Source organism: Medicago sativa, chromosome 8, assembly GCF_051527215.1.
Source record: "Medicago sativa cultivar Bolivia chromosome 8, Bolivia_mono, whole genome shotgun sequence".
Taxonomy (NCBI): domain Eukaryota; kingdom Viridiplantae; phylum Streptophyta; class Magnoliopsida; order Fabales; family Fabaceae; genus Medicago; species Medicago sativa.
The window spans coordinates 93,024,461-93,044,094 of NC_140756.1; the positions used below are offsets into that span (position 1 = coordinate 93,024,461).

The following is a 19,634-nucleotide window of genomic DNA, read 5'->3' on the forward strand; positions in this document are numbered from 1 at the left end:
CTAGTAATAAGTCAATAATTATAGGTTTTTAAGTGTTTATTTTAGTAGAATTTTATGTGTTTTAATTTCTTTTTAGAACTTTGATACTTCATATTTGTTTGTTTTATTTTTAGGATCACAAATGATGGATGATCAAGTTTTTGAGCAAAAGAATGGATTAAGATGCATGATTGAAGCTTGTTGAGAAGAAAGCTAAAAAGAGGGAAATTCTGCCATATTTATGTGTTGATTTGGTGCATATTTATGTGCTGATTTAGTGCATATTTAAGTGCAGATTTAGTGCAATTTTATGTTCCGATTTGGCGCATATTTATGTTCTGATTTGGTGCATATTTATGTGCCGATTTAGTGCAAATTTATGTTCCGATTTAGTGTTAATTTATGATGTTCCTCTTGCTATAAATTGAGGACCCATCAGACTTGTTTATTCATCTTTGAATCTTGGGAATTCTTTGTGACATTTATTTCTTTTGAATCAAAGTTCTTTTATTTTCTTGTTCTTTATAATTCTGCACTTTTACTTTCAGTCTTTTACTCTCATGTATTTCTTCTCCATCTCTTTAATCTCTTTGTCTACGATGAACATGAGTGAGTAGATTTCTTTGTCTTGGGATTGTTGGATGAGTCTAATGACTTAATTCCTATCAACCCAAGCCTAGAACCCTAATCTTATTTAAATTTATTTTCTAATCTAATTTCATCGTTTTCAAACTCAGTAACAAGTATTAAACGAAGGACCGAAAGGTGAAGTTTGATAGTTGTTATTTCATCATCTCAAATATCAAATGAAGGATCGAAAGATGAAGTTTGATATTGGAACAAATGAAATTAGACAAGACGACACAAAACTTGATGGGAACACCCCAAATGAATAGTTTTGTGAAGTATTGAGGCAATAAGTTTCGCTCGTAAAGGGTATCAATAACAATCAACCATGAGAATAGACATGATTGTTATCGAAACACACTCATGGATTCTGAAAGGAGCCATGAAATACATTAGAAAAACTTGTCTTTAGAAACGAATTTAATTTAAGAGGAAAATATAGGTTTGGATTGTGAGTAATTTGTCATTATGATGAACCAATAATCTCGAGATGCTTTTTATTATTTTATAAACACCAAATTTGCTAAACTTCTAAACCTTAAACTTTTCAGCTAATCACAATTGAAAAGAAAATCAATAATTACAATAACTCCTTGTGGAACGATATTTTTACTACTTTGATAAAACCGTGCACTTGCGGATTTTACACATCAAGTTTTTGGCGCCGCTGCCGGGGAGTTAGTAATATTGATTAACTTTTTAGTATCGGTTAGACTGGATTCCTTTTTTTATTCTTTTTCTTTTTTTTACTTTCAACTTTTGGAGTTTTTAATTCTTGAATGCGAAAAACCAAAAGTTTTAGAGAATTCGTTCCTGAGATTGAGATGTTCTTCCACAAAAGAAGAAGAAACGCACACAAAAACAGAAACCATATGGCTGAGGAACGCACTCTTAGAGAGTATGCAACCCCATCTACGGATGAGTTGCACGCTGTTATTGTGTACCCAACGGTTGAGGCCGATAATTTTGAAATCAAACCTGCACTTCTCAATTTAGTGCAGCAAAATCAATTCTCCAGATTACCCACCGAGGATCCGAATCTTCATATTGCTACTTTTTTAAGACTTGGTGGAACTTTGAAAGCAAACCAAGAGGTCGTAAGGCTGCACCTCTTTCCTTTCTCACTACTAAAAAAAGCTGAAATACCGACGGAATTTAGAGACGGAATTATTTTTGTCTCTAATGGACACGGAACTGGAGACGGAAAAAATCATTTAGAGACGGAAATTATAATTAATGTTTTTGTGACGGATTTAGAGACGGAACTTTCCGTCTCAAAATATTTCCGTCTCTAAATCCGTCTCTACATAGCTAGATTTATGATTTGTCCTATAAAAGGTAATTCAGAGACGGAAATTAGAGACGATTTATTTCCGTATCTAAGGTATTCCGTCTCTGTGCCCGTCTCTAAATGGTCAAGTAGTTATTGAAATAGTCAAACTTCTCTGAATTCCGTCTCTGAAATTGAAAGTTTTCATTTTTCCGCCAAATTATTTCATTGCCCGCCCACTTTTCATAAAGGAGCCCGCACCCAGAATTTAATTGGATTCAATATTTTTCTTTTGATATCTAAATCTAATTTATTTTAATTGGATTCAATATCTTGTTGTATGTTTGGATGGTTGTGCCTTTAATTTAATCCAAACATACAACAAGATTTAATCCACCGCTTCTTCTTCTGCTTTAGTGTGGTCACAGGATCTCAACAAATACTTTTAGCATGTTTTAGTTCTAAATAATTTAATCCTTTTGATCCAAAAATATTTTGTTTGATTTTATATTGAAATGGATATCAACTATTAATTGAGAGTACCCACCTAATGAAGCAACTATTTTTTTATTTTTTTAAAAGGAATAATGAAGCAACTATTTTATTTTGTTGTTGTTACCTTATTATTATTATTATTATTATTATTATTATTATTAGAAGTAAAAGGACGACCATTCATTCATCTTTCCTTTCTCTCTTCCTGAAACAACACCACAACAACACAGAAGCAGAAACACGTACGCTTCTTCTTCTCTTCCCAACCACCACCACCAAAAACTTCCAGCCACCATTACTCCACCGTCCGACGTCCTGTGACCACACTACCACCACCATTGAACTCCTCTTTCATTCCTCTTCAAAACCCACTTTATTATTTCCTTATCGGTGAAATTTCAAAAATCTCAATCACCACCTTCTCTCTCGAATTCCGGCCACCGTGAGTCACCTTTGACAAAACTAAACCGACCATCTTCTTCCCCATGATGACCTCTACCAAACCCCTCAATTTATTTCATGATCGGAGAACTTTTGCCGGTGACCACCGCGCCGGAAACCGCTGCAACCGCGTCGGAAATTGTGTCCGCGGCACTGGAAAATGAAAACTTTGACCATTTCATTTCATTTCATTTCCTTCCTCTTGGTGAGTTCTATCTTCTACCTCTTCTCAAAGTTATATTTTTAGAATTTTTACATATATTTTCGGATTTTTGAAGAAAGCCACAAATTCAGCATGTTGTTTTTGTTTGTCATACCCCAAATTTTGACCAGTTAAAGTTTTTTTCGCTTTTTAAATCAATCAATTTGTTTTTATTCGTATTTCTAGTCAGCTGAATATTTCTATTCGTATTTTAGCTCGTTAAAATATTTTTAGTCTTATTTTAAGTAGTCAAACATTTTTATTCGTATTCTAGTTGGTTAAAACATTTTTTTTATTCAAGCAGTTAAATATTTTATTTAGTCAGTTAGAACTTTTCTAGTCACATTTTAAGCAGTTACTTTTTTAATCGCAATTTAAGTTCGTAATTTTTATCTTATGTAGTTGTTATTTTTTCATTTAGTTTATTATTTAGCTTTAGTGTTTAATTCATTTATTTTAATTCTCATTTTTAGTTAATTGGTCTTTTTAGTCATTTGGTCCTCAAGGTTCTTGCTGCCCAAGTCAGGGGCACTTTGGTCCAGCAAATTTTCATTTCAACCCTAATTGGTCCACTATAAATAACACTGTCAGATTCAATCATTGGGGGGACTGCAGAATTTCACACTAACATTGCTTTTTTGCGGCAGCACCAACATTTAAGATCAAACACCCTTTCTTCATAATTTTTATCAAGAACATTCAAATTCCAGCAACTTCCCTTTCATTTTCATTTTTGAATTCCACATATCAGTTAACAGTAACAACACTAACACAGCTCCAATTCCAATTCACATTCAAAATCCAAACAAAAAAATCATCACAATCTATCACGCTACCTAAACCTCTTTCTCAGCAACAACTTTCAACAAATCTCACATGAACCTCAATCGGCCTTAACCTCAAATCCACTCACAATACAACTCCTTTTTCGACACATCCACCACTGTCAACGTCAAATTCGAACATGACCACCATAGGTTGAACCAAATCGGAACTCGGTGAAAAAGAATAAGGAACCGTAGCACACACATCCAAACGCAACAGATCAGACCGGATTCGAACGCTGCAGTCTCAAAAGGGTCGGATTCAGTAGCAAACAACAAGCAGAACGTGAAGAAGAAGCTGGAATTCGCGGACACAGAAAGAAGAAGAGAGATGAACGTGAAGCATCGCACTTGAACCGGTCTGGGAATCATCCCAACAAATCCGAATCAGAGATAGACAGAGGTACTAAAACGTACTATTCTTCTTCCTTTTTGTGTCAACATTTTCGAATCATGAACTGTAGATCTAAGCTTTGTGTTTGTTCTTTTGCTATTTTGAAGTTGATATTTGAATAGAGGAGAAGGGAAGGAAGCTATCGGAGTAAAAAATTTAAAAAAAATTAAAGTTGTAGCTCCGACGCGGCGGCGCTACGGACAACCACCGCGTCGGAGCAGCTCCGACCACCCTTCTTCATCTTCTCCGGCGACATATTTTTAGAGAGAAGTGAGAGTAGATTTTTAGAGAGAGAGGTGAATGAGAAGAAATGAGAAAATCTGGGCAGATTTTGCTTATATACTGCCAAAGCCCAAACTCTTGTTTCTTTTCATTTTCATTTCCTCTATGTTTCTACTGCTTGCACCCCCAGTACTGCTTGCTGCACCCCCTGTTTTCTTAAAGAAAAATCCTATGCGCATCACTTTTTCTTCATTATTTTCATTGTCGTTTTTTTTTCTTAACATTTTAGTTTAACATATTAATCTTTAGCTATGATCTCATAATGTTTTAATTAGTGTTCTAATCTTTTTCTAGATCATGCATTTGCTTCAATTTATCTAAGGATGTAATTGTTATTTCATGCATTTTAAATGTTTTTTTTTTTACTCCATAATTTTTCTTGTTAATTTTGCTTTACTTCATGCATTGCTTTAAAACTTTTAACATCATGCATTCTACTCTAGTATTTGATGCTTTAAATTTCTCATTTATCTCATTATATCATGATTGCTTTAATTTTGGTACCTATTCATGTTTTTTTTTCCTATTGCAAAGCCCCATATTTTTTAGTGTGTATAATTAGGGGAATGATGTAATTTGTTGTGGGCTTTGCATTTAGGAATGGTATGTAATAGCTTAGTAATCGCACACACCGACACAAGCACCGACACTACACCATTTTATCCATGCTTGCTTTACTTTTTGCATCGTTACGCCAATTTACCGTTAGTTTAGTAAAACCTTTTTCATTCCAAAAATTAAATAAGCAAAAGTCAAATTATTTTCATAATAAACCTTGGATCCAAATCCAAGTGATTTTCCCTTTATTTTCTTAATCAAAATCCTAATTGAACTTTAATTAAACTTAGACTCAATTTCTTAAATAAAATGAAACAACCTCACTTCTATTTTTATTTCTAGTGCCTTGAGGCCCCTCAATCTCCTTCTTGAAAACCATTTTTCAAAAATAATTAAAATCAACCTAACCCACAAAAATATTTTTTATAAGAGTGAACTACGACGGTTTTGATCCCTTTTAAGGGTACGTAGGCAGAGGCTTTAATCCTTTCAAATCGATCAAATAAAAATAACCAAAACTCCAACTTCTTCTCCCTCCATTCTTTCACTTCAACTTCAAACAATAAATTTTCAAATAAAAATAAAGTTAGAAAGAGGTTCTCACGGAGTACCGTGAACGACGCGGGTGCCTAACACCTTCCCGAATCGTAACCGACCCCCGGATCCAAAAAGGGTTTTTCAATCTCATTTTTCCCTTCCCAAGAATAAAATCGAGCAAGTCCGGTAGATTGAAGGTTCAAGTCCAATCAATGGCTTGACACCCGAAAATCTTGGTCTACATTGTTAAATTGATGATTTTACGCTTCCTAGTAAGGCTTCAATGGATATATGAGACTTAGTTGTTGTTTGAGCTTTATTTTATCCTATTATATGCTTAAATATCATAGTTTATGTTGATGTAAGGTTGGAACTAAACTATTTTGAAAATAAGTATTGAATTGGTGTGAAGAAATGTTGATTAAGTTTATGTTCGACAATAATGTGTGAAATTTGGGCCGAACCCTAGCCTTCCTCCCACAACATCAATTTCTTTCACCATGAATGTCTTAGCTTGCAGATGACTATTGATGGCCTTCAAGTATGTTTAGATGTTATGCACATTTGGGTTTGTTATACAGATGTGGGGATTGAAAGAAGAATTAGAAACTTAACTTTGGGTAAAGGATTTGAAGGCCGTATGTGAGTAAGTTGTTATGTATGTTCTTGTGATGGTTATATCAGGAATTATATGCTTGAGGGGCTGTATGAGTGGATTAATAACTGTTTTTACATGTGTGGATAAGTGGAGTAGAGCTTGGAATGATGTTGAAACTTGTAGAAGCTATAAGTTGTTTTAAGAGTTGGATGTTTAAGTTAATGTTGTCTATTATTGGTGCTGGGTTTGTGTGATAGGGTGAAGCTGTTTATGGTTGAGCTGTTGTTGTTAAGAAGTGATTATGCTTGAACTCCGTGATTTTAAGTAAAAATTTGTATGGCATATAAGTGGATTTTTTTGTCGTAGTTGTTGCTGTGTTGCTCAGACTTGGGTAATTGTTGGATTTCTGGATTTTACATTCAATTCCCTTCAGTTTGGATATACAGTTCATATGATTCGGATTAAAAATGAACTCAGAATACACGTTTGAACTTTGGAAATCCTGTTGAAAGTCACTTACGGGTTTTGGCATAATTTTGCGGAATAAGTTGAATTGCGAATTTAAGTTGGTGGAATCGCTCCAGAACTGAATATAAATTGCTTGGTAGACTTAGTAAGAGTTTGGGTTGAAGCTTGAGTCGAAATCGGAACGTTCGTAAGTCATAAGTTGCAAATAAGCTGTTTTGGGAAAACTGTCAGGAAAGTGATTATGTGAAATTGTAGCAAAGGCAGAAGTGATGAGATTGTGGATAAGTTGATGTTTGAGTTAAAAAGCCGAAAGCAGAAGCAATAAGCTATGGATAAGATGTTTTTGAAAAAAAAAGTGCTTATGGAGCATGGCATGAGCTTTGTTGATGCTTGAGCTGATTGAAGTGGCCAGAGATGTATTGATTGAAGTTGCTATTATGGAGCGCTAGGAGCAAATGTTTGGGAATTTCATGCCTATTATAAACTCTGCAATTCAACAGGAAGGAGAGGGTGATAATGGTAACAGCGAGATGGATGAACTTTAGTTTGGTTACTTTTGTTTATATATTTTTTGTTAGATCAAACATATATCATGATCATTTTACATTTTAGATAATTTTATATTGGTAAAATTACATGATGAATTGATGACATAATATCATGTGGTGATGTTTTGTTGTATGAGTGTACTTTCATGTCACTTTTGCAAATTTGATGTTTATCAAAATATAATTGTGACATTCTTGATAGTTAGATAGACATAATGAATATCTTAAACATTATTTTAGCACTAAACATTTGAAATATTGAGGCTGAATTTATAAAAAAAAACAAAAAAAAAATCATTTTTAGAGACGGACTTTTTATCCGTCTCTGTAGAGACGGAATTTTAGTTGAACAGAGACGGAATTCATTAATTTTGCGCCAGAATTCAGAGACGGAATTTTGCCTATTTGAGACAGTGATTTCCGTCTCTATTTGCGACGGAAATACCTCAAAATTTATTGAACTCTTGGCGACGGAATTGAAAAATTAGAGACAGATTTATTCCGTCTCTAGCAGAGACGGAAACTATAATTCCGTCTCTAAAGCCTTTAGCGACCACGAAAATAGAGACAGGCCTAGTTCCGTCTCTGATTCCGTCTCAGACTTATTTAGAGACAGATTTTTCTTGTTTTAGAGACAGATTTCGCCCGTCTCTATTCTCAATTTTTCTAGTAGTGTCTCTTTAAGGGATAAAGGTAGTGTGTGGTTTCATTCATTGCAAAATTGTTCTATTACTTCATGGGACCAAATGAGGCAAGCATTCCTTGCCCAATTCTTTCTCGCTAGTAAAACTGCTCAATTGAGGGATCAAATAACACGATTCACTCAAAGATATGGGGAATCTCTTTACGATGCGTTTGAGAGTTTCAAAGAAATGCTTAGGATTTGCCCCCATCATGGTTTAGAGAAGTGGCTAATTGTCCATACTTTCTATTATGGTCTTTGATGCAACTGCATGTGGAGCTTTGATGAATAAAAATTACACAGCAGCATATGTTTTGATCGAGGACATGGCCTCAAACCACTATCAGTGGACAAGTGAAAAAGTCATCACTGCTGTTGCTCCTTCACTCTCTAGAAAAGATGCAAGTATGTATGAAGTTTCTACCCTTGATCATCTATATGCTAAGGTGGACGCACTCTTCCAAAAGTTTGATAAATTAACTGTAAGTGTTGTCACACCTGCTCCTGCTTCGCCACCATGTGAAGTTTGTGGAACATTTGGTCATACTGGTGTTGAATGCCAACTAGGTAGTGATGTTGAAAGTCCTGGGCAAGTAAACTATGCTCAATATAATCAAGGAATGAGGAACAATCAAAAAATTTATAATAAAACCCCTCAAAACCCTTCTGGACAACAAACAGCACCATCCGGTTATGCAAACAACGAAAGAGGTCCTCAAAAATCCAACTTGAAACTTTTGCTAGAAAATTTTGTAAAAGCAAAACCAAGAATTTAAAAAACAAACTGGATTTTTGAATGACTCTCTCATTAAGCTCACATCTAAAGTGGATTTTTGAATAACATTTGTTAAAGTATTTTATATTTGATTGTTATTTTTGTCACAAGATAACAATAATATCATAATGCTTTATTTGTTTAATTATGGTTAAATTTTAAATTATTTTACTACCAATTTATTTAAATATAAATGAAATTTGACCCTTACTATTTTAAAAGATTACAGGGATGGAGAAAAACTTTTTGAAGCGAGAAATAAAAGTGTGTTCGGGGGGGATATTTTGAGGGGTGGGGACAGGAAGCAGAGGAGTAACCCACCGACCCGGTTGACAATTACTTGGGATATACTTACCTTTCGTTCTAACTCTGAATTACTAAGATGTTTTTGATTGTGCTTAAACTAAATATTTATAAATTCACATTTTCTCTTTATTTATTTATGGTTCATTTCAAATATTTCTTTTCATTTCATCTAAAATACTCTCCACCTCACATTTCTGACATCTCTATCAATTTGTGAGACTAACTACTCACACTTGAACTAAAATAAAGTGAGTTATTAGTTCAACTTCAATTATAAATGGATTAAATGAATGATCTATAATATGTAACATATATACTCCATGCACTTTTATGTGAATGCATATAAAAATAGAAGTAATGGATTATGGATGCTTTCATCTCATTCCTTCAAATTGGGATGAGAAGTGGTTCCATTGCCAAAAGAAACTCACTATGTGACAGATCATAAATCAAAAGATTAATAACAATAGTAGATTAACATGCAAAATGAGTGTGTTAAGTGTGCTTTAAAATAGATTATTACACAACCACATGAAAGTTAACACAAAATAAACATAAGGATCGCCGATAAACATTGCGAGACTATTTTATTGTTCACACAAAAGCACTAGCCTAGTCTCACTACCTAGGACTGCTACTTATTTCTTGTTAGCTCGCTCTTCACTCCAGTTCCTTCAGGAAATCTTCATTGTCAACCAACACCTGCACACACAAAATTAACATGATGTTAGAAACCTATAGGCATTGATGCATTTGTCATGTGGTCATTCACTGACCGACCACTAAGGTTTTGTACGAGAGTTTGGAGGAAAAGGAAGGTGAAGAATTTGATGATAACGGGAGGAAGAAAGATAATGAGAATTTGGAAATAAATATACAATTTTACAAAAATGAAAGAGGCTTTCCACAAATACAATTAAATAGATATAAATTGCAATCATACTCCTGAATAGAAGCAAAGCGAAAAATGAACTTACAGTTTTCCATCCATCTGGATCTAAAAAAGAAACGACTTTTGTGTTAAGGCCCGGAATTGGCCCTGGTTGCCGAGTGATCTTCCCTCCAAGCTCTTGTGTGACTAGGTTGACTACATCAGCACTCTTGTAGACATCATCAGTACCAATAGCAATCTGTTATAGACACATGAAACATATATATTTTACCATTAATCGTACAGAGATGCGCAGAAAGCTAGTTTAAGCTTCAAGGTCGTATAATTTAACTTGTGAACTAACCTGTGCATAAGCAGTTCCCTTAGAATATTCCGTGACACCATAATTATATGTCAACTCCAACACAGTTGCTTCGTTCTCCTCTTTATACCCAAGTATAGCAATAGTGTACTGTACGACATGCAACAAAAACATGCGTTTCTATGTTAATTTTAGACAATTTATGTGCGCTATTGTAGTTGTATAATCTATGCTTTCTGATTAGAATGGCTTTGACATAAAAGATGTCACTGCTAATAACTACATTGCAAAGAAAGAGGCATGAGGAAACATCACCTTGTTCTCAGGATTATCAACCTTCCTCACCACCTTCAAGCCCAGAGCCTATGTAAATATGATCCATAAGAACATAGCCTCGGTTAATAAACCACATTTGGTTTAAATAATGCATAATTAAATCATAACTCATCAAATGCAATTCTCTGATTCTATTTTGTATATACAAACAAAAGCTATCAAATAGTACAACTGCTAATCTCGACTCGTCACACACGTAAAATGCACATAAAAAACATTGAATAATTGAGATCAAATCATATCATACTTATGCGAGGAGTGTGGCAGTGTGCTGGGTTGCGTTCGTGAGGAGTGCTCCTTATATTAGGATTAATTAGGTTGATCTACCTGGTCTGTAATGTAATGTATTGTGTTATTCCCATTTGGGTTGTACCTGGTCAGGGTCTAATGTCCCCCAGGCTTTGTATCTGTTGTGTTTTATTTAATTTAATGAATTTTTGCTTAAAAAAAAAAAACATATCATACTTGTTCTTCCTAGAAATATGTCTTGGATTGTTACCTTTTCATAAAACTTTATGGCGCGTTCTAAATCACCAACGCGAAGCATTATTTGACAGAATGGGTCGTGAACTATAGGTCTTTGGACAAGTGCAAAAGTGTAGCCATCAGGATCCTTCACAAAGGCAATAACAGTTGTCCCACCCTGAACTGGACCAGCCTCCCTTGTGATGTTTCCACCTTTAGCACGAATGTGCTCAACCAATTTGTAAACCTAAAATAAAAATTGAAGCAATGTTCATTCTCTTCACAAATCACAAACTTATGTGAAGTTAGAATACTCTTTTCTTACATCTTGAGTAGCAATTGCAAAATGTCCAAAGCCATCTCCAACATCATACGAAGTCACTCCATAATCTAACAATAAGATCATGTAATTAAATAGTTTACAAGACTTCAAAGAAATTAAATCCATGTGATAAGAAAAAAAAAAATAATAACATCAAAAGAAGTGTACCTAATTCCGCACAACTAAGTTAAATAAGAGGTAAATATGTTTTTATTCCCTATAAAATTCATCCATACAAAAAGTCCTTAGAAAATATACAATTTTTCAAGTTTAGTCCTACATAAAATTGTTCAATTATAGTCCTATTTTCTTGACTAAAAACACTCATTTTTGTCCCATAAGTACGGTTCAAACGGTAAAAGGCTGGAGGGATATTTGATGTGTTGGGAAGCAAGTTCTAATCCGCAATTCTCCACTTCTCTGCACTTAGTGTCCTTACCTGCTCCAAGAAGGGTAAATCTACCACTCCTGCAGTATGATTTTGCTTTTGGGAATTTAGATGATTAGGAAGGGGTGTGTTTGCAGCCCTTTGCTTATCATGGCAGGCTCCTCTAAGTTTTTGTTCTTTTGTTGCTAAAGGATAGCCTTAGGCTTCCTTCATTTCTTTTGTGTAAAAAGGTTCAGGCCTTAATTCTGGTTCGCAATTTATTTTCTTAGCTTTGATAAAAAAAAAGTGTGTGAGTTTTTGTCGCTAGATTCTTTGAAACCAAAAGAAAAAAACACTCATCTTTTGTAAGTGACTAAAAACAATCATTTTTAAAAAGGATAAACAAAAATTAAAAATAAAATAAAACTACATACTCCCTCCGTCCCGGAATAACTGACTCATTTTCTAAAAAAAGTGTCCCAAAATAACTGACCCATTTCAATTTTCAATACAACTTTCATCATTCCCAATACAATATAACACTAAATAATACTACTTTTATCATTCCCAATACAATATATTCCACTTTCCCCTTTATTTATACATTTTTCTTAATATGTGTGAAAAACAAAATTGTGTAAATTAAATTGGGACGGAGGTAGTAGTAACTAAGCTTAAACAATCATAATTTAATAGGGACTAAAAAGTAAAAAGATAATTAATCCTAAAACTAATGAAGAGAAATAATAGATATAAAAAGGAAATTAAAGGGACAATCATAATTTAATAGGGACTAAAAAGTAAAAAGATAATTAATCCTAAAACTAATGAAGAGAAATAATAGATATAAAAAGGAAATTAAAGGGTAAGCAGCAGAGTAACATACTATATGTTAATTCAACAACAAAATGGGAATGTTCATCGCCAAATCCAAGAAAAGCATTGGCATATTTCTCCTCAGGAACATCTCTCTGCCTCAAAAGTTTCATCCCAAGAGCCTCAGTATAAAACCTGAAAGAACCATATCCAAGACATGAATATGATGATGCATGGTATGTATATTAAGCATGCAATGCAATCATCTAACAAAAAAAGCATACTTAATGGTGCGTTCAAGGTCACCAACACGATAAACAACATGAAGCAAGCGACGGTTGTCTTTATTTGGCCATTCCAAATCAATCTCAGCCATCTGCAACACAAGGCAAAAGTAATTAAGGCAACACAAACACATTCCTATGACCAAACCATAAATAAGCATTTGATCTCAGCTCAAAAACATGCAATCAGCAAAACCAAAAGTGTTAACTAACCACTGAACAGAGGAGTGGCTAGTGAGTGAGGGATTACCGTCGGTAAGGATAAATATCTTATTGCTATATCAAAAAAGTACACACCAAGTATAAAATATTAATATTTTATAAGCCAACGTGTCAAACGTGGCATAAATCAATTATGTCGACATATCAACTATAATTTTTTAAAGAAAATGATATATTGGCATAAAAATCATAATAACAGAGAGAAAAAGTAAAAACATAATGTGAGTATAAGAGAGAAAGTTGTCACAAAAATTATCAAAAAAGATTGTACAAATATCATTTCTCTTATCTTTAAGGTATTGTTTGGATCTATTGAAAGGTATAGGGAAAGATACTTCAAGGAAAGAAAACACAAATTTCAATATCCTTTCCCTCCTTTGGATCCAAAGATCAGTGGCATGGAAAGAACAAATTGGGTGTGGGGCCCACACAAAAACTTTCCCCTCTCTAATGAAGAGAAAGTAGGACGACAGCAGCAAAATGTTTGCTATTTCTATTTTCTCCTTGCTGACATCATCTTTTATATATTATATATAAGGGTATTTGTGACATTTAATAAAAAATACATCATTCTTTCCTTTCACTTTCTTTTCACTTTCACTCATACCAAACAACCAAATAATCATCTTACTTTCCACTCTCTTTCCATTCACTTTCATTCCTTAAACATTCTTTCCTTATACTCCCTCCGTCCCGTTTTATCTGAGTCAGTTTGGTTTTTCACACAGATTAAGAAAAATGTATAAATAAAGGGGAAAGTGGAATATATTGTATTGGGAATGATGAAAGTAGTATTAATTAGAGTTAAATTGTATTGGGAATGATGAAAGTTGTATTGAAAATTGAAATGGCTCAGTTATTTTGGGACACTTTTTTTTAGAAAATGGGTCAGATATTCCGGGACGGATGGAGTACTTTCTTTCCTTTTTGCATCCAATATTGTTCTCAATATAAACGTTGACAAAAACAGTTGAGGTATTTTAAAATAGAGAAATGATATTTTGACAACCACTTTTTGACAATTTTTTGACAACTTTCTTTCTCATACTCACATGATGTTGTTATCCTCTCTCTTCCTTTTTCTCTCTCCATTGTTTTTGACCAATAAGAAGTGAGAAAAACAAGGTTGTCAACAAAGTTGTCATCAAATGGATGTCAAAATATCATTACTCTTTAAAATAAGAGTGATGATAGAGACACGGTGGAATTTAGTATGGGAAAGTGGAGTTTTTTCCCATGATGGGAAAGTTGCACAACAGCCATTGATTTAATATTATCTTATTTGGATGGTTGAGATGAAAGACTTGTAAATTGTTGCAACTTGTTGGACATTGTGTAAGAAAAAATTTGACCCCACCAGTTAATTAAATACTAATATTATAGCATTTGTTTGTTGTCTTGTTTTTATTTGGGTTAATTATGTTTAAAGTCCCTATAAATAGGCGTGTTTCCAACATTAGTCCTTATTAAAATTTTAATAAATTTTTGGTCCCCAACGTTTTTTCCGTTAGCAAAATTGATCCCTGCTGTCAAATTCATGCTAACTGGACAAACGGAAGAAGCCACATAGACGCCACGTATGAAGCCACATGGACTCATTAATTGATGTGGCATGCCAGCGTGGCAAAAATAATAATTAAATTAATCTTTTTATATTTATTCATTCCAATCATTAATAAAACCAAATTAAAACAAATAAAAATACATGAGTTATTTTTCCATTCCCTCATGTTCATCTTCAACGAAAAAAAAAACCTAGAAATCACTAGATCCATCTATCTCTCACCATCTCCAATTCAACAAACTTTTGGGTTTGTTTCTCTCAACATCTTACCAATTTAAGAAAAAACTCAAAACCATATAGTAAAAAAAAAATCATCAACTTCATCTCCATCTTCAAACTCAAAATCAGATCTGAATTTCACATTTAAACCCATAAAAGCATAACACAGTAATTGTTCTCCCATCCTTGTTGTTATTGCTTCAGTTGGTTTTGGTAAACCCATAAATAACAACCGATTAACATAGCAGCAAGGGCTATGTTTCAATTGCTCTCTTGTCATACCCCCAACTTTGCATCTCTTGTTTCTTTCGTCAACCCTAATTCATGAAAATATTTACTTTACAAACCTGAAAAACATTCCAATAGTATAAATAAATATTCCTTTTTAACCCAAAAACGCAGGTCGTGGAAACTGCCACGTGTTTGCAAGCGAAGGTTAGAAGAGCGTCGCCGGCGAGAACGAGGTGGTGGAGAGAGTACCGTTTGGCCGTCGACCATAAGTTTTGAGTCTGGGAACGAGCTCCATGGTTGGTGGATAAGAATGAAAAGGCTTTTTATGAGATTAGGGTTTTTTCAATTTTGGGGTTTGAGTTTTGATTGTTGAAATTTGGAATAATAAATTGAAACACAGGAGGAGTGGCCGAGGTAGAAGGAGTGAGAGTGGTGGCTGTCCGGCTGAACACGAGGGAAGAAGGGGATTGGGATTTTGTTTTTTCTTCTTCCATTTTTTTGTTTTGTTTTAATGTTTTAATTAATAATTTAGATAAAATAAATATCAGAAATTTAATTATTGTTTTGCCACGCTGGCATGCCACATCAATTAATGAGTCCACGTGGCTTCATACGTGGCGTCTATGTGGATTCTTCCGTTTGTCCAGTCAGCATGAATTTGACAGCAGGGACCAATTTTGCTAACGGCAAAAACATTGGGGACCAAAAATTTATTAAAATTTTAATAGGGACTAATGTTGGAAACACGCCTATTTATAGGGACCTTAAACATAATTAACCCTTTTTATTTTTGTAAAAATTAATGGACCTTGACAATTACAATTATATCCGTAAAAAAAAAATTAAATTATAATTAATCATCTCATCTTCTCCCACTTTCAAAGTGCTGAGCATAGAAGCCCATTTCGTTGAACAACAAATCCATCTTATCCCTGTAAAGCAACAACTTGAAAAATCTCCATAATTTCTTTCTTCTATAATCCATTCTGCAGCTTGTACGATTTACCTGTAATGCTAAAATTTCAATTTTAATTTTAAATGAAAATTAATTCATTTTCATAAAATCTTTAATTCATTTATCAGTTTTTAGAAATTAGAATGATGAAATTCGCAACTCAATCTTCACCGTTTATGTTTGAGATGCAACTGTGTAGCTACTTCCTTAATTTTAAATAAAGCTTACTTTTCTTTTACAGATCTGAGATGTTCTTGGTCTTGCGTGTTAGAACAACCAAATTGAAGGTGAAGATTAGACCTAAGACTTTGATTCGTTGCCGCGACAAAAGCTTCGGAAGACAGTATTTGATTTTTTTGGTCTTAGTATTTGATTCGTTGCTGTAAAAGCTTAGCTTGTTATGAACAACTTCAACGGATAGAAACATGGTGAAACAACATTTTGTCTGATTTTTTTTTTCCAATAATTGGTGTAGTAGTAAAAAGGGGGGTTAGTCAGTAAAGGTAAAGAAAATAATATAAAACCAAATTTTAGTTTTTAATTTTTCTGGTCTCTACCGGTGGGAACAGCCACCTGTCCTTAAATATTGAAGTTTCCCATCATGGGAAACAACTTTGGTTTCCCAGGCTAAATGCCACCGTGGAGAAAACCCACGAAAATAATGAACGTAAATATAAGGTGAGTTCATATTTACCATAAGAAAAGTTATTTAAAAAAAATTAGGGTTAATTAAGTAAATGGTTCTTATAAATATTCAGAATTTTGTTTTTAGTCTTTACAAAATAAAATTACACTTTTTAGTCCCTATAAAATTTTCGATCAACATTTTTAGTCTCTGTAAATTTTCAATCAGCATTTTTAGTCCCTATAAAAATTTTCCATAAACATTTTTAGTCCCTTAAATGATTAAGAAAAATGTCACAGGGACTAAAAAATGTGATTTTATTTTGTAAGGACTAAAAACAAAACTGTGAATATTTATAGAGACTAAAAACTTAATTAACCCAAAAAATTACCATAAGAAATGGTTGGGTGCAGAGTTCTTTTTTTTTTTTTTATACAAAAGAGGGCCAAAGCCTAAGTTGGGTACAGAGTTCTAAGCGTGGTGATATTAATCAATTGAATGATTTTGAATAGTAAGTGAAATTATCCATTAAAAAATTAGAAGTTCTTAAAAAAACCCACTCTAATCTATCCATATAAAACTATTCACTTCATTCATCATCATGTTTTGGATAGATGTATGTTCAAATAGGTTTTTGTTTCTCTTTTTTTTTTTTTTTCAGAGTTCGAACCCCGAACTTTGCATATTACCATATATTGTTCCTATTTTTTTTTCAGAGTTCGAACCCCGAACTTTACATATTACCATATATTGTTCCTATTAATTGAGTTAAGCTAACGCTTTTAGTTAAATAAATGATTTTTACATATTTTTAATCTTTTTCCGTATGTTTTTGTGATTTTATGATCTTTTCACGTCGTTGTTTGTTTTTATTTTCCGTCTTTTTGCGGTGTTTTTTATTTCTTGACTTAACGCAATGTTTATTTTCTTCATGTTGAAATAAATATTTGGCTTATTTATACTTTTAGTCCCTGCACATATAATTCATTTGGAATTTAGTCCATGTACTTACTAATTATTTTAAACAATCACTGCAAATGTTAATCACTTTAAATTTGATCCCTGAATGCATTTAATCACTGACATGTCACAGATTTGCTGACATAGCATGGCTGAATAGGAGAGAAGACTGATGACTCAGTAAAAAGAGGGTTGTGAAGACAAAAATATCCCTCACTTGATTAGACAGATGTGAATCTTCTTCCTTCCACCTCTTCTTCATCTTCATATCAAATTCATCGACATTCATAAATAAACCAATATTTTTTTCCTAGAAAAACAGAGAAAAAAAATGTCCTCACTTCATCACATGGCTTTGCTTCTTCTCCATAGATGATGTAAAGGAATGATCTTTATAATCCATTCCCATACCATGGCTTCCCTTCTCAACGACGTCATCTATCCCTTACACCGACAACCGACTCAAAGCAGCTTCTCAATGAAAGCACTTATTCACCAAAACCACTTCCTAATCTCGAAAACCCCTAAACATAAATCACCCTTAACCAAAACTGTTAAAACTTGTAGAGATGTTAGTTATGAACAACGAAGCAAAACAACCCCTTCATCAACCCCTTCTTTGTAACCGCGAATACGATAAGAAATTTGGTTTCAACATCGATATTGATTCCTTCAAAATCCCAAAAGGATTATCAACATAAACCATTCGTTTAATCTACCCAAAACCCGAACCTGATTGGATGCTCAAATATCAATTAAGCGCGTTCGAGAAACTCACGAAAATGAAAAAATCAAATTGTTCAGATACACATATCCAAATTGAATAGTGAACACATACAGTTAAAACTCTATAAATTAATAATGTCAGGACTGGAGAAATTTATTAATTTAGAGAGTTATTAATTTATCGATAAATTAATAATTATTAATTTAAAGAGTTTTTAAGTAATTATACTGTACATACCAAACAAAAAGGAAAATTAGTCTATGCCTCTTAGAATTACGTTGCAGCAAACCTTGGAACTCAACGTAAATTAGTAACTACTGTGTTCATATGCATTGGAAATCAATAATGACTTTTGAAATGCAGTAAATGTAAACAAGAGGAACAAATGTGTTCAATGTATTCTTAATGTATTTTTTTTCAGTTTCTATGAATTATTAATTTATGATTTTCTTGGGACCGAAAATTATAAAGGGATCTCCCGAAAAATTATTATCTTATTATTTTATCGAGTTTTTTAATTTTTTACATTGGTCCAAGTCGGGACCAGACAAGTTTATTATTTTAGAGAGTTTATTAATTTACCGAGTATTAAATTAAAGAGTTTCTACTGTATTTTGATTTTGTTTGAAGAAACGTAGAGCTTTAATGGCGGGATGGTTGATTTTTCTCGTAAAGAATTTTCAGGCTACTGTGTTTCTTGTGGTTTATTCAGTAAAAGTTGTTGCTTCCGGTGGGGTTGAGATTATTCGGAAACTTTTGAAGTCTTGTAGTGTAGGTGTTGGAGATAAGCAAAAGGACGAAGAGGCGGAAGCGTTATAATGAGAGAAGCAAGAGGAAGAAGAATCAATGAAGCTTGTAGGTGCTAGAGAGAAGCAAGGAAGAAGGAAAAGGGTAGTTTGGTCCTTTCATAATTCCTAGAACAAATAAGGGCATTTTTGGAGCACATGGGTATTTTCGTCACTTTATGCCAACTTTTATTGAGTCAAGTTGATTAGTGACATGACAGTAATTAATTGGGGTGAGAGACTAAATTTTAAGTGATTAACATTTAGAGTGAGTGTTTGAAATAAGGGTTTTGCTAGAAGCCACCCATGAAGGTGTCTTTTAGCAACCCACACCACTTTTTAGTTATAACTTTTGCTACAAGACACCTTCATAAAAATTAGTGTCTTTTAGCAAATGTTCATAGAATAACTTGCTAAAAAACACTTTCATAAAATGTGATTTCTAGCAAAATCCTTGAAATAATTAATAAGTTCAATGGACCAAACTTTAAATTAGTCATATTTATAGGAACTAAAAGTATAAATACGTCTAAATCTTTTAATTATCAGCAAGAGTAGCTGTGAAGTAACCGCAATA

General features: G+C 33.4%; 1 protein-coding gene, 3 long non-coding RNA genes and 1 other non-coding gene across 6 annotated transcripts; 2 read left to right on the forward strand and 3 right to left on the reverse strand.

The window, feature by feature from the left end:
* Positions 1-3,619: 3,619 nt before the first annotated feature.
* On the forward strand, positions 3,620-5,461 carry LOC146903430 (uncharacterized). Its single transcript, XR_015023890.1, has 2 exons — positions 3,620-4,241; positions 4,340-5,461. It is a non-coding gene; the product is annotated as an uncharacterized LOC146903430 (long non-coding RNA).
* Positions 5,462-8,017: 2,556 nt separating this feature from the next.
* LOC146903431 (small nucleolar RNA R71) lies at positions 8,018-8,124 on the reverse strand. Its single transcript, XR_015024406.1, has one exon. It is a non-coding gene; the product is annotated as a small nucleolar RNA R71 (small nucleolar RNA).
* A 1,319-nt stretch (positions 8,125-9,443) lies between these two features.
* On the reverse strand, positions 9,444-13,032 carry LOC146903432 (lactoylglutathione lyase GLX1-like). The gene is made up of 9 exons (XM_085738561.1): positions 12,983-13,032; positions 12,770-12,861; positions 12,556-12,680; positions 11,306-11,370; positions 11,015-11,227; positions 10,495-10,542; positions 10,222-10,329; positions 9,964-10,116; positions 9,444-9,688 (listed from the first exon to the last, which is right to left on the reverse strand). Exons 2-9 carry the CDS (start codon positions 12,859-12,861, stop codon positions 9,647-9,649), a joined length of 846 nt encoding a protein of 281 aa, XP_085594687.1. The 5' UTR covers positions 12,983-13,032; the 3' UTR covers positions 9,444-9,646.
* Positions 13,033-15,675: 2,643 nt separating this feature from the next.
* On the reverse strand, positions 15,676-16,395 carry LOC146903433 (uncharacterized). Its single transcript, XR_015023039.1, has 2 exons — positions 16,261-16,395; positions 15,676-16,011 (listed from the first exon to the last, which is right to left on the reverse strand). It is a non-coding gene; the product is annotated as an uncharacterized LOC146903433 (long non-coding RNA).
* Positions 15,898-16,402, forward strand: LOC146903434 (uncharacterized). 2 transcript variants are annotated; one of them, XR_015023041.1, is made up of 2 exons: positions 15,898-16,000; positions 16,202-16,402. It is a non-coding gene; the product is annotated as an uncharacterized LOC146903434 (long non-coding RNA). The 2 variants fall into 2 exon arrangements; XR_015023040.1 differs by having other exon boundaries at positions 15,903-16,013.
* Positions 16,403-19,634: the final 3,232 nt, after the last annotated feature.